The 23,370-nt window shown below is 42.9% G+C and overlaps 1 protein-coding gene across 1 annotated transcript; it reads right to left on the bottom strand.

Moving 5' to 3' along the window:
* Positions 1-6,151: 6,151 nt before the first annotated feature.
* On the bottom strand, positions 6,152-15,486 carry LOC120043920 (scavenger receptor cysteine-rich domain-containing group B protein). The gene is made up of 7 exons (XM_038988521.1): positions 15,360-15,486; positions 10,711-11,076; positions 9,093-9,407; positions 8,865-8,942; positions 7,916-8,230; positions 6,686-6,760; positions 6,152-6,468 (listed from the first exon to the last, which is right to left on the bottom strand). Exons 1-7 carry the CDS (start codon positions 15,484-15,486, stop codon positions 6,152-6,154), a joined length of 1,593 nt encoding a protein of 530 aa, XP_038844449.1.
* Between the last annotated feature and the right edge of the window lie 7,884 nt (positions 15,487-23,370).

The raw sequence follows: 23,370 nt of genomic DNA on the forward strand, positions 1-23,370 counted from the left end.
CTCCGGTACCGTGTGGACACAGATGACTGGAGTCTTTAACAATTTTCCGGGCCTTACTTTCACACCTACAGGTATAGAGGTTCTGGATAGCAGGGAGCTTGGCCCTGGTGATGTACTGGGCTGTCCGCATCACCCTCTGTAGCGCCATACAATCGAGGGCGGTGCAGTTGCCATGCCAAGCAATGATCCAGCCAGTCAAGATGCTGTCAATGGTGCAGGTGTATAACTTTTGAGGATTTGAGGGCCCATGCCAAATCTTTTCAACATCCTGAGGGTAAAGAGTTGCTATCACGTCTTCTTCACGACTGTTTGCATTTGTGAGGACCATTTTAAGTCCTTAGTGATTTTGACACAGAGGAACATGAAGTTCTCGACCTGCTTCACTGCAGCCCCACTTTCGATGTGGACTTCACGATCAGCTCCTTGGTCTTACTGACGTTGAGGGAGAGATTATTGTCCTGGCACCACACTGCCACATCACTGTCCTCCTCCCTGTATACCACCGTCTTGTCGTCAGCAAACTTGATGATGGTGTTGGAGTTGTATGTGGCCACGCAGTGGTGGGTGAACAGGGAGTACAGGAGGGGACTAAGCACACACCTCTGTGGGGCCCCCTTGTTAAGGGTCAGCATGGCAGAGGTGACGTTGCCTACCCTCACCACCTGGGGTTGATCCGTCAGGAAGTCCAGGATCCAGTTGCAGAGGGCGGTGTTCAGTCCCAGGGTCCCAAGCTTGGTGACAAGTTTAGAGGGGACAATGGTGTTGAACGCTGAGCTGTAGTCAATTAACAGCATTCTCACATAAGTATTCCTCTTATCTAGGTGGGTAAGGGCAGTGTTGGAATAAAGAAGGCTATGTGTCACTCTGATGCTGCTTCAGCACTGTCAGTGCATTTAAATTTGTACAAATAAAATGTTCTGATTTGAAGAAAGGTTGAGGACGCGGGAGGGCCTTGTATGCTTGCTTGTGGGTAGAGTAGCAGGACTTTATCGGCCCTAGTGACGGAGGAGACGTGTTGATAGAAGTTGGGCATTACGTGTCTAAATGACACAAAATTAAACTCACCGGCAACAAGGAAAGCTGCCTCTTGGTGCATGGCTTCCTGCTTGTTTATAGCCTCAAACTGTTCGTTAAGTGCCAGCTTATTATTTTTCTGGAAAATAGGTGGAAAATATGCAGCAATCATGATAACAGCTGAAAACTCTCTCGGGAGATAGAAGGGTCGACATTTGACCATCAGGTACTCCAAGACCGGTGAACAATGGGTCGAGACTTCCACTGCGCTTGAGTCAGCATACAATTTTCTGTTGATGAAGAGGCAACCCTTCCCCCTCTCTATTTCCCTAAATCCAATGTCCTGTCTACTCGGTGAATGAAGAATCCATCGAGTTGGATAGCCATGGGGGTTATCTTGTCCAAAAGCCATGTTTCAGAAAAGCTGAGAATATTGCAGTTAAGAGTGTCCTGGTGATCGCAAATCCGCGATCGGAGGTCATTCTTATTATTATCAAGAGACAGTACATTGGCCAATAGAATGGAGGGAAGAGGTGGCCGTTTTTCCTTTCGCCTTAATATCGCCAGGGCTCCCCTCTCCTGCCTCTTTTTCGCTGGTGTTTCCTCTTGGATAGCCCAAACATTGCTTCGGAATTACACAAAGAGGCCAGGGCAGATGATTCAAATTCGAAGTTGAAGCCAGAATTGAGGTAACTACCGATCTGATGAAGTGATAGCGAATACATTTTGCGAAACAACAAAAAATTGCAAAATAATCACAAAATAGCAAAGTTGGGTCACACTCGCAAGACAGCAGGCATACAGTTCGGCGCCATTTTAGGAGACATGGCAAAATGTCGTTATAATGATGATGATTATTATAACATTTTATTTGTACACATGTTTATGGACTGACAATGCTGAAGTAGCATCAGAGTGACACATAGCATGCTTTATTCTCAGTTAAATATATCACAAACACCACCTCACAGTAACATCTCTTCACTTTAACATAGCAGTCAATGGTTTAGCTGTATAAACACCACTATTCCGCTCACAGGTCCACAAATGAGGGAGGGAGGAAGATCTACAGGATCCTCTTATCTTTACTGATCTATTTTTTAAAATTGTTTTAATGAAAGTCTACACACCCCTTGCACAGTCTTCACATTTTGCTGCCTTAAAATTGAATCAAAAAATGTATTAAATTAGATTTTTTTTCTACCTATGTACACAACCAACTCCACGTTTCCAAAATGAATGAAAATGTATTTTTTTTTAAATCTGTATAAAAATACAAAAAAAATATGTCTTGATTGCGTATGTCTTCAACTCTTCAGCAACATACAGTGCCTTCGGAAAGAATTCCGACCCCTTGACTTTTTCCACATTTTGTTACATAACAGCCTTATTCTAAAATTGACAAAATGGTTTGTTTTTTTCTCATCAATCTAAACACAATACCCCATAATGACGAAGCAAATTTATTACAAATTAAAAACATCGATAAAAGTTGCAGACCCTTTATTCAGTACTTTCTTGGAGCAGCTTCGGCAGCGATTACAGCATCGAATCTTCTTGGCACACCCGTATTTGGGGAGTTTCTCCCATTCTTCTCTGCAGATCCTCTCAAGCTCTGTCAGGTTGGATGGGGAGTGTTGCTGCACAGCTATTTTCAGGTCTCTCCAGAGATGTTTGATCAGGTTCAAGTCTGGGCTCTTGCTGGGCCACTCAAGGACATTCAGAGACTTTTCCCGAAGCCACTCCTACGTTGTTTTGGCTGTGTGTTTAGGGTCGTTATCCTGTTGGAAAGTGAACCTTCGCCCCAGTCTGAGGTCCCGAGTACTCTGGAGAAAGTTTTCATCAAGGATCTCTCTGTACTTTCCTCCATTCATCCAGATGTGATGCTTGGCATTCAGACCAAAGAGTTCAATCTTGGTTTCATCAGACCAGAGAATCTTGTTTTTCATGGTCTGGGAGTTTTAAGGTGTCTTTTGGCAAACTCCAAGTGGGCTGTCATGTGCCTTTTACTGAGGAGTGGCCAATCGACCATAAAGGCCTGATTGGTGGAGTGCTGCAGAGATGGTTGTCCTTCTGGAAGTTTCTCCCATCTCCACAGAGGAACTCTAGAGCTCTGTCAGAGTGACCAACGGGTTCTTGGTTACCTCCTTGACCAAGGCCCTTCTCCCCCGATTGCTCAGTTTGGCCGGTTGGCCAGCTCTAGGAAGAGTCTTGGTGGTTTCAAACTTCCTACATTTAAGAATGATGGAGGCCACTGTGTTCTTTGGGGACATTCAATGCTGCAGAAATGTTTTGGTACCCTTCCCCAGATCTGTGCCTCTACACAATCCTGTCTCGGGGCTCTACGGACTATTCCTTCAACCTCATGTCTTGGTTTTTTCTCTGACATGCACTGTCAACTGTGAGACCTTATATATACAGATCTGTGGCTGTCTATAGAGTCTCATAGGAAAGGGTCTATATACTTATGTAAATAAGGTATTTCTGTCTTAGTTTTTTAATACATTTGCTAAGATTTAAAAAAAAATGTTTTCGCTTTGTCATTATGGGGTATTGTGTGTAGATTGCTGAGGATTATATATTTTTGAAATCCATTTTAGAATAAGGCTGTAACGTAACACAATGTTGAAAAAGTCAAGGGGTCTGACAATATCCATTGTTTTTTGTCAAACTCGTTCAAGCTCAGTAAATTTTGTTTTGAGTCGTTGATGGACAGCAATATTCAAACCTTGTCTCTAATTTTCAAGCAATTTTGACACTGGACCATTCAGAATCACTCAACATCGTAACGAAATTAACTTTTTTGCCTACCAGTAAATAAAAACTACATGCTTGGATCAAATCCAATAGAACACAACACAGAGTGAACCCCTCTGTATTTTCAAGTATTGTGGTGGCAGCATCATGTTATGGGTATGCTAGTCACTGGCAGGGACTGAGGAGTTTGTTAGGATCAAACAAAATATGAAATCTGAAAGGAGCAAAGCCCAGGATAAAGTTGGAGGAAAACCTGTCTCAGTCTTCTGATTTCCTAACCCTGGAATGTTTAAAGTCAAAGGCAAACCAGAATGACTTTCTAACAGGTGTTGAGTGTTCCTGAGTGGTCCAGCCTCAGTCCTGACTTAAATTTGCTTTAAATTCAGAGACACGGTTTGACTATACTGTAGCTGTCCATCAACGACTCCAAAGCAAATTTACTGAGCTTGAGCAATTTTGACATAAACAATGGATTAATGTTGCCCTAAGAGTTTTGCAAAGTTGGTAGAATCTTATCCAAAATTATTCACAGCTGTAATGGCTGCCAAAGGTGGTTCCACCAAGTGTTAACTCTGGGGTGTGTATACATACGTCATCAAGACAACTTCGTTAAAAAAATGTAACAAATTTTGAAAATGTTCTGTATTTTTTCAATAACTTTGAAAATGTGGAGTAGGTTGTCTAGGAAAAATCCAATGTATTCCCTTTTGAGATTAAACTTTAAGGCAGCAAATGGGAAGACTGTGCAAGGGGTATGTAGACTTTCACTAGCGACTGTACATAACATTTCGCACCAATTTCGCACCATGCCATACAGACTCTGGAATAACTTGGTGAGCCTACACCTCAATTCATTCAGATTAATTTCCTGACCCCATATAGTTGAGGCATTTCGTTAAACCTGAGAATCGTTGTGCCACTCATGGCAAGAAGCTAACTATTATTTCTGATGAAGGCTAACCGATTCTTGTGCCCTCCCTCTCAACCCCATTTATGGTGTTATTAAAGTAACATTTCCCAATCATTCATTCCCCATTTCGACTTTTTCAGATTCAGATTTAATCATTGCAGTGACAGATTTGAGTAATCTGACTGCTGCCATATTGTAATAATTCCCCAATCAGTGTACATGTCACTGACTGTATATACTGTACACACACATTCACAAACAGTACAGTAGATCTGACTCACCTGCCAGACACACAAATATTAACTCACAGACACAGAAGCACAGATCCTTACACACTGAAATGAAATGTACACCTTGCAGTGCGAAATGTCTGATACAAAATACAAAATGAAGAGGCACGAGCAGATAATTGAAGATAACTCATTTCACATTAAGGATGTAGCTAAGGCTTAGATCATATGCCATACTCCACCTGAAATAGCACTGTGTCTGACAGAGAGAGAGAGAGAGAGAGAGAGAGAGAGAGAGAGAGAGAGAGAGAGAGAGAGAGAGAGGGGGAGAGACAGTGAAGACAAGCAAGCCTTTTCCAAAACCAGACATCAAAATACACAAGTCAGACAGAAAATAATGGGTCATCATGTTTCATAAGAGGGGAAAAAATAGAACACAAGCTAGCTAGGGTGATTATTTACACAATAAAGGTGTCAAATATAACAAATATTTCAGCAAAATAACCAAAATACTGGGGCTTTGGAAGTCATCATGTTCAGATTTCAGATACACATCCACCTCTGCTCAGGAATAATACATTAAAAAGCTTATCAAATTAGGAAGCATGTGCCAAGAGCACTACAGTGTCATGTACATGCACTGTCCATCTTTCTGCCTATGTTCAAACAAATAGATTTGGCCATAGAAATACATAGCTTTTTCTATAGATAGTCTATAGGCTCTATAGAGTCTATTTCTATAAGTTTGGCTTTGGTATTGTGGGCCTGGATTGTTGTTGTTGTTGTTGTTGTTGCTCACCATGCCCTGGTACAGTACACTATGGCTGTGTGTGCTGCTAGTGAGAAGAGGGTTAGTGGGTTAGTTACCTCTATTTTAGCATCTTGATAAAAAAAGAAAAGAGCCAGAGAGACAGAGAGTCGGTTAAAAACTTTGGTTTCCACTGTTTATCAAATATATAAAAAATGTGTACAGCGTATTTTATATCATATATATTTATAAAGTGCTTAATAGGAATAGATTATTATAATATTTAATCATCTATCATCATATGTTAGTTTGTTTTCTTTGCTTGTTTGTTTGTTGTTGTTGTGGTCTTCCTTATGTTTGGCATTGGGATGAGCTGTTATTTACATAATGTTTACAAGTCCCGGGTTGTGCTACCCATGGTGCCCGTCCTATTAGTTGGCAGTGGAGTTGGGAGGAGTTTGGCGGCTCCATGGTGGCGAATCACTGCTGGAATCACGACAGTGAGCAGGTGACGCCGGCGTCTTCAGAGTGGTCACAGTTGTGCACTTCCCAGGATATGTGGGAGCACTGCTGGAGCGAGGCCTCAGAGCCGCTGCACTTCAGATTGTCCAGGAGGATGGTGCCGCTGCCAGGCCCAAAGAAGGCCTCCCCACGGGCCGCAGCAGCCTCCCCACAGCCCAGCTGGCGACACACCACCTGGGCATCAGGCATGTCCCAAGCATCGTCGCACACCGTACCCCATTCCGCCCCTGAGAACATCTCCACCCGGCCCTCGCAGCGGTGCTGCCCGCCCACCAGCCTCGCCAGGCCTAGAGGGAGAGACAGGGTAGAAACAGTCACATATACTGGAGCAAATAAACATTAAACACTAGAGACACATATCACATACCTGATCCTAAGACATGATTTAAGTATGATGCATTACATAAGACTGCCTCTGACAAGTGATGCTGGGAAGGTGTGTTGATCTTTGGATACCGTGAAACCCAGAACATGTAGCTAAACCTCAACAGGTACAAGACTCACCTTCACTTGGTGGTCTAGTGGTGGGCGTTCTCTCTGTCATCCCGAAGTCATTTCCAGGTCCCACAAGCTGAAAGGCTGGAGAAGGAGAAGGAGGAGGAGACAGTATGAGACTTTAATCTGCTGTGTATGTTTCCCAAGGGAGTGGTCATCTACTTGAGAACAACTGTTGATACAGTCCTATCAGAACAGTCTGGAGCACTCAAAACATTGTAATGAGTTAATCAATTGATCAGTTAATCAGACATATCAGACGAAAACTGCTCCAGAAGTCAACTTAGTGATTCCCTTATCATCTCACTCAGAAATCAAAGGTTCACTGAGGTTCACTTGTTCACCTAGTCTGCTCTACTAACCATGATTTGATGTAGACCTGAGTAACAGGAATGAAGTCTTTGTCTCTTTCATTCTTTCTTTCTCTACTGTTTGTCTTATTTATCCTTAAAGAATGGAGGTTTAGCCTGCAGGCTTCCAGTGAGGCTAATGACCCCTGACTTCTCCACTCTATATTTCATGCCACCCAGCTACTCAACCCTGCACCTTAGAGGCTGCTGCCCTATACAGTATACATAGACATGCAATCACTGGCCACTTTAATAATGGAACACTAGTCACTTTAACTATGTTTACATACTGCTTTACTCATCTCATATGTATATACTGTTTTCTATTTTACTGTATTTAGTCAATACCACTCCGACATTGCTCGTCCTAATATTTACATATTTCTTAATTCCACTTTTACTTTTAGATTTGTGTGTTGTTGTGAATTGTTAGATACTACTGCACTGTTGGAGCTAGGAACGCGAGCATTTCGCTACACCCGCAATATCATCTGCTAAATATGTGTGTGATCAATACATTTGATTTGATTTGATGCACTTTGGACCATCTGGACGGGTGCCTGCTCCTCAGAGACCAACACTCACACAATTAAATGCACCAGCTCAGCAGGGAAGAGGAGAGATGGATGACTGTGGGAATAGTGACTATGGGGTGACTGTGTGAGTAACTGTGAGCGAAAGCTACAGAGGATTTTTGTGTGTGTTCATTTGAGTGTGTGTGTGTGTGTGAGTGCGTGAGTGTATTTGTGTGTGTGTATTTATTTACTTGACTATGTGCCTAGCTGTCTCAGTCTTAACAAGTCACTACTGCCTGCAGCAGATCAACATATACATTTCTGATTCACATCGGACAACAAAGTTATATTGCCACAGTTCCAGTCGGTCTTACGTGTACAGATGACTCCAGCGTCTTCATGATGTCCACAGTTGTGCTGTCCCCAGCCCAGGTGGAAACAAGCCGCCAGCTCCCCTTCACTGCCCCTACAGTCCACATTGTCCAGCAGGATGGGGCCCGAGCCGTAGCCGAAGTAGGCCAGGACCTTGGCAGAGATGGCAGGGCCACAGCCCAGATGCCTACACACCACCTGGGCATTGGGCAGATCCCAGTCATCGTCACACACCGTGCCCCACTGGTTGTTGTGGAACACCTCCACACGGCCCTGGCAGCTGCTGTTACCATTCACCACGCGGATGGTGGTCCGCTCTAGAGGAGGAGAAGGAGAGACAGAGGGGTATGAGGAGATGAGAACATAATTCATGGAGAGGTTCATCGAAAATGGTGGTACTATGCCTCCCTGTTGCACAATTTAATATTTGTGAATAATAAGCCAATATTATAATAACTGATATATGAGTTTAGAGTGCATTAGCGGGAGTTTATAATTATCACATGGGGGTGCAACATCATTACCTCTTGTTGTCATGGCAACCGTTGTCACAGCCGTAGTTGCTTCGGTGACTAATTCTGTTTGGTCGGTTACTAGAATAATAGGAGAAATGCATTAGAATCAGAATGATGAGTCAGTTTACACATACGCAAGCTGATGCCTGCAGTACACAGCAGAGGGTTTTCCATCCTTTGAGATGAGAGACTGGGAGGAGAGTGGGTGGGGCGACATGATTTACTTGCTCCACTACCACCATTGATTGAGTGGCGCTGCTGAGTCACAGATTAAAGACAGAGAAACCTATAGGGGAAACAGCACCGTCTGTTGCTCATAGGATAGAGGTACAGCAGTGTGGCCTGATGATCTGGATCTGATGAGGGCCTACACTGCAGCTGTTATTGCTATTGTAGTACTGCAGTACATGAAAACGGAAATGACTTCAACAATTACCTGCAGTGCTGGCAGTCTGAAAGAATCCCTTGCCCATGGTGTCAGTGTTCATAGGAGGAACGGTAGTGGATCCTGAGCCTGCACAGATAGAATAGACATGAACAGCAGATATTAAAAATAGTGTTAAAAGCCATTAGCGACACGAATTTAAGGAAGAGAGAGCCAGAGTGAAAGTGAGAGAGAGAGAGAGAGAAAAAGAGGCAGAGAGAATAAGAAAAAGCTTCTCACCTGAACAGACAACCCCGGCGTCCTCATGATGTCCACAGTTGTGTATCCCCCAGCCCAGGCTGTAGCATTTACTCAGCTGGTTCTCGTGGCCATTACAGTTGACGTTGTCCAGTAGAATCAGGCCTGTCCCGTAGCCAAAATAGGCGTTGGTGGTGGAGGAAACGGCATGGCCACAGTATATCTGCTGGCACACCACCCCTGCGTCTCTCATACCCCAGTCGTCATCACACACCGTCCCCCAGCTGCCACGGTAGTAGACCTCCACCCGTCCCTGGCAGTAGTCCAGTCCACCAACTAACCGGATCGTACCATCTCCTAAAATATAGGAGAGGGGAGGGATTCATCACCATTCCATACATCTTTTCAGTCAAAGCCTGGCTTCATTCTGACATACAGTACATGATGGCATAAAATCCTTCAAACTGAATATCTCTCTGTTTCACTATTTAGCTTGGATTCCAGGCTAGATTTATTGAGATCTTGTGTGCAGATGTTGTCTTTATACAACACATTGAATAAACACTCTGTATTGAGCATGTGTGTTCATTCTTTTTCAGTTCATTTTCTGTCCCTCTGTGACAGTGTTTGTAGACGGGTTGGCTGGCAACATCACGAAAATTGAAAAGTTGAAACAATACCAAAGTGTCCTCCCTGCCACTGTTTTGGTAAAAGGCTGAGGGATGGGGCTGGAGAAGTATAACCACTCTCAAATCCATATATAGCAAAATTATAGTTTTAAGGCCCTGTGCAGGCAAAAACAGGATTTTCCTATGTTTTATATATTTAAACACTACGAGGTTGGAATAACACTGTGAAATTGTGAAAATGATGATAATGCCCTTCATACGCAAGAGCTGTTTGAAAAGACTGCCTGAAATTTCACGCCTGTTTTGCTGCGATGGAGTTTTGGCCTGACTGGTAACATCACCAGGAAGTAAATTAGTTAATAGACCAATGAGAAAGAGAATAGAGTTTCAAACCTCTGTGCCAATAACAGCTAGTTTTCAGTTTTACCCTCCCCACTCAGACGACTCCCAGACAGTCCTAGCTAAATTCTTGATTGAGAAATTGCTCTTTGCTAAGAAGCTATTTTTGTTTATTTTTTTACCATTTTAATTGAAAACATTAAGAGTAAGGTACTTAAATGTTACCTAGAAATTATTTGATATTGAGATAAAAACCTTTGACCTTTGAACATGTTTTGAGACTATACGGTGTTTGTTTCCATTTTGAAGTTATATTCTTCAAGAATGAATGAGTACATATCATTGATTTAAAAATGGATGTAGCAACTGCAGATTGGTCCTTTAAACCTATTAAGTGAATAAAATAAACTCTTCTTGAATCAATTTTGTTCACTTATTTTGTGTTTGTGTTTGACTGAAATTAGAGAGAATTAAATGAAATGATCACCTACTTAACCCTGAGTTTCTCCTAGACGGAGTGGTGGGCTCGCCCATGCCCCGTGACTCCAGCACTGATGTATCTGAGGAGAGATGAGGAAAAAAAGGAGTGAAAATTTATGTTTTTATTAGTGAAAATATATTATTTTATCAGTCACCAGGGATATGTCCCTCTTAGAGATCTTAGAGATCCTTATAAATTGTAAAGACCCTACCTATAGAAAAGGAATTAGAACAGTTACAGACTAGATTTGTATATATATCTCTATGGGCCCTACCTTTACATGCGACAGACACGTCCTCATAGTGGTAACAGTTGTGGATGCCCCAGCCCAGACTTCCACACTGTCCCAGGTCTGTCTCCCCTCCTTTGCAGTCTACATTGTCCAGCAGGACGGGCCCTGAGCCCTGGCCATACTCTGAGATGCTGCCCACCGCCATGGCCAGACCACAGTCCAACTGCCGACACACCACGTTGGCATCTACCATATCCCAATCGTCATCACACACTGTGCCCCATGTCCCGTTGTGCCAAACCTCCACACGCCCCTCACACCTGTTACGCCCGTTCACCAGACGCACTGGAGAGGAGAGGGAAGAGAGATTCAAAGATACACGGTCAGCGAGATACAAAATAATATTACCAGACGCACTGAAGAGGAGGGAGAGCAAAATACAACATGGTCAGAGGATTCACAGAGGAATCAGCAATCAGGACAGCTGACCTCCCTGCTCCCTCCCACTCCAATGCTGATGTCATGAATGTGACTGTAAGTGTGTGATGTTGTCATATTATCCTGTCAGGAGGCTGGTTTCTAGATCTCATTTAAGTTCATTCAAACCTTGTCCTTTTACTCACTTTGACTACACGCTAGCCACTCTTGTTGTGTTCTACATGTGCCACACAACATAGAACAAAAGTATGTGCAAGCACATAAAAAGCCTACTGTCTGTGGGACAGTATATACAGTGTGTTACTGTCTGGAAATATCACTATCATATAATGATAGTTAATAGTGACAAGAATCCGTTTAGAATAGCTTGTGTAATCCCTTCCACCTTCCAATTTAAGGAACAAAATAAGACTAAACAAGCCACATGAGAGAGAGAGGGAGAGATGGAGAGAGAGAGATAGAGTGAGGGATAGAAGGAGATGGCGAGAGAGAGAGAGAGAGAGAGAGAGAGAGAGAGAGAGAGAGAGAGAGAGAGAGAGAGAGAGAGAGAGAGAGAGCGAGAGAGAGAGAGAGAGAGAGAGAGAGAGAGAGAGGGAGATGAAGCACACACTGTAGCAGAATAAGTAATTCCGGGGGATTAGGTAAATTGAGAGCAAAGGGAAGTGACCTTGTTGTAGTGTCCCTGGGGCACTGATCTATCTCTCGCTCTCTCCTTTTCCTTCCTTTCCCCTCCCTCCTTCCCTCTCTCTCGCTTCACAAGTTAAGTTTGATAGTCTTTTATTCCTGAGTTGGATGTGGACATGTATTTGTTGAACATGGGTACTTCAGACAGACAGAAGGTGTGGTGGATGTGGTGAGAGTTGGCGAGAGCCCAGCAGCGCATTGCCAACCTTGAGAATGCGTTGTCTTCATGGCAGTCATCGTCGTCGTGCTATTGGCTGGAAAAAGAGGGAGGAAGGAGAGAGAGAAAGAGGGAGAGACTTTGGTCAAATTATTTGTTGAAAGGAGGTTCTTGGCCCTCCATAGTTACTGTATTCTGTATCTACTATATCTATCTTCCTGTAATCCGAGACGCAGCTTGAAAACGCAGCAGGAAGCCTGTTTAAACCATGTAGCTAAACCAGCTAAGAAGTCTACATAGAAATATGTACTAAAGGTTGACACATTCCAGTTTGTGAACTTTGGGGGTTATTGTTTTGAGAATGGAAACATAAAAGTTACCAAAATAATACTGTCTCTTTTATTTTTAATAAGATTGTCAGGTTTTATTTTGTTAAAGTCACTGTAGAGTTGGATGTGGAACTGGGCACTCCAGGAGAGGTTTGGGAACACTAGTTTAAAATAATCCCTCAACAGTGCATTTGGAAAGTATTCAGACCCCCACATTTTGCTACGTTACAGCCTTATTCTAGAATGGATTCAATTGTTTTTCCCCCCCTCATCAATCTACAAACAATACCCCATAATGACAAAGCAAAAATAGGTTTTTAGAAATTTGAAAACTGAAATATTTACATAATTATTCAGACCCTTTACTCAGTACTTTGTTGAAGCACCTTTGGCAGACATTACAGCCTCAAGTCTTCTTGGGTTTGACGCTAGAAGCTTGGCACATCTGTATTTGGGGAGTTTCTCTCATTCTTCTCTACAGATCCTCTCAAGCTCTGTCAGGTTGGATGGGGAGCATCGCTGCACAGCTATTTTCAGGTCTCTCCAGAAATGTTCGATCGGGTTCAGGTCTGTGCTCTGGCTGGGACACTCAGGGACATTCAAAAACTTGTCCAGAAGCCACTCCTGCATTATCTTGGCTGTGTGCTTAGGGTCGTTGTCCTGTTGGAAGGTGAACCTTCACCCCAGTATGAGGTCCTGAGTGCTCTGGGGCAAGTTTTCATTGAGGATCTCCCTGTACTTTCCTCCGTTCATCTTTTCCTCGATCCTGACTAGTCTCCCAGTTCCTGCCGCTGAAAAACATCCCCACAGCATGAGGCTGCCACCACCATGTGTCACCATGGTGGGGGTGGGATGTTTCCTCCAGACGTGACTCTTGGCATTCAGGCCAAAGAGTTAAATCTTGGTTTCATCAGACCAGAGAATCATGTTTCTCATGGTAATTTTCCTTTAGGTGTCTTTTGTCAAACTCCAAGCGGGCTGTCATGTTCCTTTTACAGAGGAGTGGCTTCCTTCTGGCCACTCTACCATAAAGGCCTGATTGGTGGAGTGCTGCAGAGATGGTTGTCCTTCTGGAAGGTTCTCCCATCTCCACAGAGGAACTCTGGAGCTCTGTCAGAGTGACCATCGGGTTCTTGGTCACCACCCTGACCAAGGCCCTTCTCCCCCGATTGCTCAACTTCTTTAATTTAAGAATGATGGAAGTCACTGTGTTCTTGAGGACCTTCAATGCTACCAAATTATTTGGTACCCTTCCCCAGATCTGTCCCTCAACACAATCCTGTCTCGGAGCTCTACGGACAATTCCTTCGACCTCATGTCTTGGTTTTTTCTCTGACATGCACTGTCAACTGTGGGACCTTATATAGACAGATTTGTGCCTTTCCAAATCCTGTCCAATCAATTGAATTTATCACAGGTGGACTCCAATCAAGTTGTAGAAACGTCTCAAGGATGATCAATAGAAACAGGATGCACCTGAGCTCAATTTCGAGTCTCATAGCAAAGGTTCTGAATACTTATTTAAATAAGGTATTTCTGTGTTTTATTTTTTATACATTTGCTAAAATCTCTATAAACTTATTTTTTTTCGCTTTGTCAATATGAGGTATTGTGTGTAGATTGATGAGGAAAAACATAAATTTTATCCATTTAGAATAAGGCTGTAATGTAACAAAAACTGGAAGTCAAGGGGTCTGAATACTTTCTAAATGCACTATATGTCTTTGACTACGCATTAACCAAACATCTGATAAAAGTCAATACAGATATAATGATTGAACACCTCTTCTCCCATCATTTAGCAACCACACATTCTATAGGGTTGGGCTGTGTTTAGTACTGTGTTGACAAACTTCTAAGCCTCATTCACTTGGCTATATTGGTATGACTGTGAGAAATCTGGAAATTGAGATTGTGCTCTGTATTATTCCTCAGGTTCCTTTACTGGGATTTGTTGGCCTGTATGTCTTGGACCATAAAGTTTGAGGACATCAACTGTGTCTTATAGGGGAAGTATAAAGCCACTGAAACTGTGGTTTATGGTTACCTGCCTCACAAAAAGAGAAGAGGAACCTTTCTAAACATTATGCCAAAAATAGGTAAATTGAAGACTACCTGGCTCATTGAAACTAAAGGCCCTAAACACGTTAACAGTTATGTTATGTTCGTTATGTGAGTTAGTTATTGAAAGCGTCCTGGTATTAGAATATGGTGTTTCTTTGTTTTGTCATATGTATTCATAAGTGACGTAGGACTGAAATCTGGGGTGGGAACAGTAACGTTACGTGCATTTCAGAAAAGATGAGTCAGTAAAACGAGAAGAGATTGACTTGGAAATATACTCACTGGATATGGCTCGTCTGCTGATTTTGGTCATATCTTTTGAAATCAGAAAATAAAGAGTAGTATGTCAGCCACAAAGAGATGTCTTAGATACACATTTGAAGTTTGTAAACATGTTCTATTTTTAATGTCCAAAGTAGTATAATCAATAACTACTCAGTCACTCCCCGACCGTATCCCTGTTCCGAATAACTAGCAGAATGTTTGTACTTCAAAGCCTAACTGGGTAACAGCTACTAGAGGCAGGCAGTCCTACGGGGACCAATTCCTCTGTCCCAAGTACACCCAGGTACACCAGGTTCTCTAGCTCTGTAAAGGTTACATATACATGTCAATGTTCTGACTTATTCAGCTCATGACTAGGAAAATCATGACAGATCTGTCTCTTTGCAGTACATATCAAAACTAATTTCACCCACCAATTTATCTGCAAGGAGGGAGCATTCCTTGAGCTGGTGTAATGTTGGTTAATTCACCCACCCCCCAAAGCCCTCTTTTGCCCCCACACACACCCCAAACACCACCCCCCCCCCCCCCACTCCTCCCCCAACCACCCTTTCCACCCTCACCCCCCAACCCCCTCCACACACACAGCCCAGACAACTATGGGGTTTAAAAACGATAGTCTCCCAATTCAAAATGAGTAGCGGTGAAATAGCACGCACACGTACACTCACCGATCTGCAGAATCCCACTGATGCCCACCAGTAGCAGGGAACCTAGCAGGGACAACAGCAGCCAGACAACCACTGTCCAGCCTCCACATGGTCTACGCACACAATCTGCTACACGCTGCCCTCGCATGGCTCGCTGTCTGACTGACGCTCCAATCAGTCTGGGTGCCTGGTGGAACACACACTTACACAAACAACCAATCAGTGCACTGGACTCTCTATCTCCGTCTCCGTCTCCGTCTCCGTCTCCGTCTCTGTCTCTGTCTCTGTCTCTGTCTCTCTGTCACTCTCACACACACTATACCTACCTTCCTGCCTTTTTCTGTTTCTCTTCACTACTGAAACAGTCCTGGACCCCTAATACTGGTACTCACTGCCCACCACTAGTCTACTACTACTATTCATAATCAATAACCATTGTATTCTCAACATAGTATTGGATAGTCGTTTTTAGTGCAACCCCCTGCAGCCAAATGACTATACAGTAGTGGGGAGTTAGTATCGATGATAGTATCAGGCAAGTGAAGCTTATGGTTGGTAGTTGGAACATAAATAGTTTCCAAAAACCGTGCGCTGAACTGAAACCGGTGTGTGTGTGTGTGTGTGTGTGTGTGTGTGTGTGTGTGTGTGTGTGTGTGTGTGTGTGTGTGTATGTGTGTGTGTGTGTGTGTGTGTGTGTGTGTGTGTGTGTGTGTGTGTGTGTGTGTGTGTGTGTGTGTGTGTGTGTGTGTGTGTGTGTGTGTGTGTGTGTGTGTGTGTGTGTGTGTGTGTTCCAGTGATGGAGAGGAGAGGTGTGAGTGGGCACGCCATGCTGTGTGTCTGTGTCCACTCCAGATTGATTGGCACTAAAACAACTCCCAGTGTGCCCCAGGACCTGCTGGAGCATGAAGCCGACTGGCCCATTTCCCCAGGCCAAAATGGCTGCCTAGCTGCCTACTACACTGCCACCCCACCCCACTGCACACTGGCTGGCTGCTAAAACACTGGGCACAGAGAAACTGTTGTGACCTGTGGTGAGCATGCTGGTACAAAATGGATACCAGTGCCATGCATCACCCAGGTGGCAGTGAGTGGACATGTGCCACCGCTACCCCAACAGAGTGGCAAACATTCTATTTTCTTTTCAAATTTGTCTATTCTGTACTACGGAGGGCAGTAAGTAAGGGACACCAGTAGTTATACAGTATGTCTAGAAGGCGTAGACAGTACAGGTGCATCAAAGCTGGGACTAAGAGATTGATAAACAGCTTCTTTCTCCGGTACCCTGCCCTGAACCACCTGCTATACTAGGAAGCACAAAAAACGTGACCAAAGAATCTGGTTTCATAGGGAGCAGCAAGAAACATTGCAAACTGCCGCTGCTGCTTGATTTCTCTTGATTTTGCCAACAAACAGCTCTTGCCTGGAGGGATGCTTGTTTTTAAAAATAGGTCTGACTCCAGTAATAAACTCTTTAATTGCATAGAACTATTGTCCTGAAATCACATCCTCATGCTCATATTTATCCACTGAATTCTGAAGAAAAGTTTGGTTTGTATAATTGTTTGATAAAGCGGTAAGCAATCTAAATGTGAAATATTTTCAAACGTCTTTTATTGAGGAAAATGCTTGTTTTGCCTATGTCTGATCAGACTTTTGGGTTGGTTGTTTGTCTTTGTATTGGACCAAAAGCCTCATTGACCTTACAGAGGAATGTGTACTAGTTAGTTTGGGGACTGGGGACGGATGATGAGGGGAGAAGGAGAATATGATATTGGCCCCTAGAGATAGTGGACATTCCGAGCCCAGGGGCCAACAAAAAGACATTTCTGCTGTCTGTGGTCCCGATCGTCAGGCCTAAACGCTGCTTCCTGCAATCTGTCACTGGAACTCTCCGAAACGCTTAGGCAGCCGATGACACCACAGGGGCGCCTCTCGGCTCCTGGGAGAATAGGAGGAGAGGGGGGTAAGCAGCAGCTAGAAGGGGAGGGTGGCAAGACCAAATTCACCTGCTCCTCTACCTGTAGATATGTGTCCAGTTCAGTTGGATTCTGCCCATATGGTGTAGTATAGTGTAGCTACACTGTATATTACCATAGCAGATGCTGTAATGTACTGTAAATACACTGACAGGTCAGCGAGGCCAAGTATCCTCCTCTAACACCCTTCAGCACCAATCAACAGCTTAACAAACCCGCTAACCTTGACCCTGTTCAACTACACTAACCCTGGCCAATGCATTTGGAGCCTCTACCCTGTGTTATTTAATTTAATTGTATTGACGGCCATATTCCATGTATGGAAGGCCATGACATTGAGTTGAAAGGTGAAAGGCAGGAGGGAGGAGGTTGTGGAGAGCAGAGGCAACCAGAGGTCATTGTGCTGTCCAATTAGGAAGCAGGGATTTTAATGCGGAGCAGCCCAGCACCATGGCTGTTCCATTGGGCACAGCATGCTAACAAACCGCTCGAAACCCTGGGACAAATGGTTCAGTTATGAGGGATGAAAAATAATCTAGTCCCCAATGTTGTATTTTTCAATACTCCATTCATAACGGGATGTAGCGCAGATCCGCCGGGGAATAATGTTGCCTTTTGTGTCGGCTGTGCTTCCCCTCCCTCCTCTTTGCCCCGCGCCCATGAGAAATAGCTGAAAGATCCTCTGCCCCATGAAAATACCCCTGAATGTCCGAGATAACCAGGAATATAACACTCTGACTCTCTCTCACGGTCACTCACACTAAAAGGGAGGAATTTTGACCCCTTTAAATTCAGATTCTTTGCGTCGGTCGCCAGGTCTATCTGCCCCTTATCCATTTCCATGGGTAACATCATCCCCGCATTGCATATTTCTTGTTCTTTGCCCATTAAGACGCAGCAAATAAGACAGAAGTCATATCTTCAATCAGTTATTGACAAAAAGAAAATCATTTTCATGCTAACATAGGGTTGTAGAGTTATAATTGGTTATAATTGTGATATTGTTTTGTAATTTTCCAATTAAAATGCCACTTTAGAAATCCCTCATTATTTATGTTCTTGTTTCATCCACTGAAATATTATTTGATTAACTACAGAGTGAATATAGTTATACAAAACCACTGTGGTGAGACATTCAAAAGGCACATTTCACACTACTTTCCAATCACTGGCTTGAAATATAATATCTATTTAAACTAAGAGTTAGGATAATGTGCAATTTGAAAAATTTACAAAACATAAAGAAATTATAATAATTTTCAAAGATACCTGGAATAAAAGTTGCTCTCTTTTCCCACAGGATAAATAAAATAAAATAAATTTCCAAAAATATCTACAAACAAATTGTCCTTCGATTTTCTGATGGCAGGTAGCTCACAGAACAGTTCCCCAACTCTCGCAGCAGAAAAACATAGGAACTTTGTGTGGAAATAGAGGGAGAAAAAAACTGTCGTCCGGCTCTACATGTACCAAGCTGTCTTTCATCTCCTTCACCTTTCCGGGATTATAAGTACCTGGCTTCAGTGACAAGGATTACTTAAAACAATAAAGACAACAGCATTGTATGTTAATATCCTAATGCCCCGTGACTGCCTATGGTTAGAAGAAGCAGAAGAGAAAAAAAGGAAATGTTGAAAGCCAACCCTTCACATGTACATCTCCAGTTTCAGCTAGCGCTCATTCAAGGTGCGGTCATCCTCATCTAAGGGACTGTACAGTCACAAGGGGAGAATATGGAGGAGAGGGCAGTGGCTGTGGCTGTGGCTGTGGCCGTGTGTGTGTGTGTGTGCGTGCGTGTGTGTGTGTGTGTCTCCCACCCACAGTCACAATAGTAAAGTAACACAGTGTGAAACTGATTCAATGTTTCAGGTTCAGAGATTTGAAATAGAATTGCACCTTTAGTGTTTTTTTGTGAAAACAAAGAAACAAAAACGGACTCAAATATGATTGCAACAGCATTCAAACATGAGACACATCTACAGGGTACTGAGAGAGGTATATGTTTTTGTATAAGAGCACAAGCATGACATGATAACTGCCAGGTCTACAAAATAGAAGTTTCCATGAGTTGTGAGTTCAGGTACGCCTCCGCGCAACAGCAAACCAAGGAAAGTAAGAGCGGTGTTCGACAACAATGACAAAATCCAACAAAAGGGCTTACCATGAATAACTTGCAAAAGGTCTAATTCGAGGCGGAAAGGAGTTGGAGCACTCAAACAAAAACAGCAAAAGTCAGAGATTAATTTGATCCATTGTTTAGGATGAGTACAGGTGACTGATGCTTCCTTCCTCGAATAAGTCCTTTTTCATGGTAAGTCCATTTGTTGGATTCCCATGATGTGTCTTTGGTCACACGATACTTCCAGCACTCACTGAAATATACCTAGCATGTTTGTATAGAATAACAACATGCAGGGAAAATAGAGCAGTATCGAGTAGACCCCCCCCCCCCCCTCCCCCCGGCCACAGCCACTGTGTGTTTTTTGGGGGTTCCATTTTTCTCATAATCAGAATAATTATTTTGAAGTCATAAGACACAGCACACAGCACACCTGCTGTGAGGTCAATACAGTACTTGACCTTTTTACTGTACTCTCAATACCTCTGCACATAAAACCATTCACAGTATACTGTATCATAAGGAACTTTGTTGATATCAGTGACAATATTATATTAATTTGAAGAACTGAGGTATTGACGGGGTGGCCTGTTACAATAAATCACAAAACAACGCAACCAAATATAGCTCTTATCTCTGCTACTGGTCCGGTGCATTGCTACAAGAACAGGAAGGTTGAAAAGATTATAGTAGCAGTAACCCTACAGTCATACAGTACACGCCGAAACAGGAGGCCTCCATCCTCCAATTGCGTATTTCTCACACAAGAAAAAGCCCTGAGCCCCCCATCCCTCGGCTGAATTGAATTGAGCCTCAGCAGAAAAACGTGGCTAGCTGCTCAGGCTCATTGTTAAGGTTCTCAAGGGCCAATTCAGGGCGCCTTCCTATGTTGTCACCGGAGTCATCGGATGAGCCACAATATACAGGAATTTTGTTTCACAAGGCTAATCCTCTATAGTCTGAACCTCCAGGATTGGAGCCCAAACAAATTCTCTAACTGAGATATTAGCTACACTGTTAGTCGGATCATTTCGTAACCTGCTTGTGAGAGAAAAGGAAAAGCTAGCAAAAGCTAAAGCAACATGGTGCCATTATAAACACCATTACCCTCCTTGATCACTACTTCTCTTAATGCCACCACTGACTACAATAATAACAAATGCTACATACGACAACTACCACTGATAATCTATTCATATAACATACATTCACCCCATTATTGGAGCCCTTGATAAAGATGAGCATAAAAGACTGTAAAAAATAAATTATACAAATACTAAGCTATACCGTATGCTCAAAAAACTAGATTGTTTTATACTAATACAATTGCTCAGAAAAATATTAATATTTTATTTTCTAAGAAAGATAGGTGTCAAAATGATTGCGCACCCTCCTCTTGCTAGGATGACGCAACCTAGTTTTTTTTCTATATATAATGTTTTTGAGATCGGAGAACCTATTGGAAGGGATCTTAGACCATTCTTCCATGCATAATCTTTCTAGATCATTGATATCTTTTGGTCTGCGCTTACGGACTGCCCTCTTCAATTCAAACCACTGATTTTCAATGGGGTTCAAGTCCGGAGACTGAGACTGCCATTGTAAAAAAAATATTTTGTGGTCAAATAACTATTTCTTTGTGGATTCTGACGTGTGCTTAGGGTCATTGTCTTTCTGGAAGATCCACTCGCAGCTAAGTTTCAGCCTCCTGGCAGAGGCAACCAGGTTTTTGTCTCAAATGTCCTGGTACTTGGTAGAGTTCATGATGCTGTTGACCTTAACAAGGGCCCCAGGATCAGTGGAAGCAAAATAGCCCCATAACATCAAAGATACACCACCATATTTTGCAGTAGGTATGAGGTCATTTTCTGCATATGCATCCTTCTTTCGACGCAAACCCTCCACTGGTTTGCATGGCCAAAGGCCTCTATTTTCTACTCATCTGGTAAATAGCACCCAGTTCAAAACCAAGTGCCAATGCCGTTTAACTCCAGGAGTTTACACTTGTTGATTGCTCTCAATAAAGCCTTTTTTCTGGCAACCCTTCCAAAGAGCCTATTGGCATGGAGGTGGTGTCTAATTGTAGATTTGGAGACATTGTGACCCTAAAATGCAAACAAATTCTGTAATTCTCCAACTGTGGCCCTTGCCTCCTGAACCATCTTGCTCACTGTGCGTCGGGACAAGATACACAGGCATCCTGTTCCAGTGGTTTTAAACTTCTTAATTATTGCCCTAATGGAGGTAAGTGGTATATTTATTTGTTGCTCTTTTTTTACCCATTGTTGGATTCATGAAGGTCAACAACCATTCGTCTCTTTTAGTTTTTAAGCTCTTTGCCTTTCCCCATGGTGATGGATGACAAATGATTTTTACATGTGTAATACCTCATTTTTAAACCTCAGTGAGACAGGAAGCCATGGAAGGCCACAATACAGTTCCTTAAAGTAACTGCCCAGTGATAATCCAAGCCATATAGTGTTCTCTCTGCTACTGCACGGCAAGCGGTACCAGCGCACCAAGTCTGGAACCAACATGACCCTGAACAGCTAATCCAATGGCTACATGGACTACCTGCATTGATCCTATTTTGCACTAACTCTCTTGCACATTGGACTCTTCCCACTCACCCCAACACACAAATAACATTTTATTTGATTCTATTTGATTTATTTGTGGCCAAAGCATAAATTGGAGAAAAAACACTTCAAAAACTTCATCTCAACTTCACTAGTATCTCAAACAGACCGTTTTATGCCATCTCCCTGAGGAGGATCAGCTGGCCAATCAGTGTGGGCTAGAGGAGGATGAGCTGGTTAATAAGCAGAATATTTTTTATGACTGGTACAGTATATGTCCACACCATTCTGTTGTTGGAGTACACCCACACCATTCCAACATAGAAAAGCTGCTTTTTAACATACTTAATTACCATTTTTTGGAAGGAAAACTATTTACCTCATATGTGACTCATTTCAGGAAACTAGGTGTATGTTGCGCCTCACTACTTCAAAGGAGAGCCATTTGAACATACATTTAACAAAAAAACTAAATGCGTTTTTTTTTGCCGGAAATGCCTTCTGGACAGCTGCCTCCTCTCTAACACAGCTTTTTTTGAAAGATATCATGTAGTAGAACTGCAAAAGTGTTGCTCTCCACTTTCTGGAGGACAGAGTGTTGAAATTAGTGGAATTAGAGTATGATAGCTAACGGGATGGAGAAAACACCTATCTCCGGATTACATCTTCAAACTAAGGGCAACCATGGGATCCATGACAGAGAGGGAGAAGCATCCATCCATGTATACCCGTAAGATAGTCTAGGTAGCTGCATTTTCAGATATTACACGTTTCTAATTTTGTCAGAAAGTCGTTTTCATTTCAAGTTTAAGTGTACTGTTAGCTAGCTAGCTAATGTTAGCTGGCTGGCTCGCTAGCTAACGTTACGTGTAGGATCTGTGTAGTAATATGATTTGTATCTCAGAGCCATTTGCTTTGCTAGTTATAGCCTAATGTTAGCTAGCTAACACTGAACCTGGTTGGTTAGCTACCTGCAGATTCATGCAGGGAAGTATAACATCATAATTTGGGGTTATGGTTCATTGTTTAGCTAGCTAGCTAAGCTAGATGTCTTAACAAGAGACTCCACTATGCAAGTAACCATTTCAATAGAATGTGCATGATGTCACTGTGACAACTGTTGATAGACGTAGCTGGTACATTTGCTCTGGCTATCTACTCCAATTTCAGAGCACTCTCGTCTGAGTGTGACAGAGCGCAGAATAACTGACAAATTTACAAACGCTCAACACCTGTTGTATATGGCCGGTGTCAGTAAACGTTGGCAAAAAGCGCAATCAAATTGTTGCCAGCCGCACAGTTGCAGTCACTCTGGATAATATAAAAACAGCCTAACCAGCTCTGCTAGGGCGAGTGAA

Source organism: Salvelinus namaycush, chromosome 3 (assembly GCF_016432855.1).
Source record: "Salvelinus namaycush isolate Seneca chromosome 3, SaNama_1.0, whole genome shotgun sequence".
NCBI classification, from domain to species: Eukaryota; Metazoa; Chordata; class Actinopteri; order Salmoniformes; family Salmonidae; genus Salvelinus; species Salvelinus namaycush.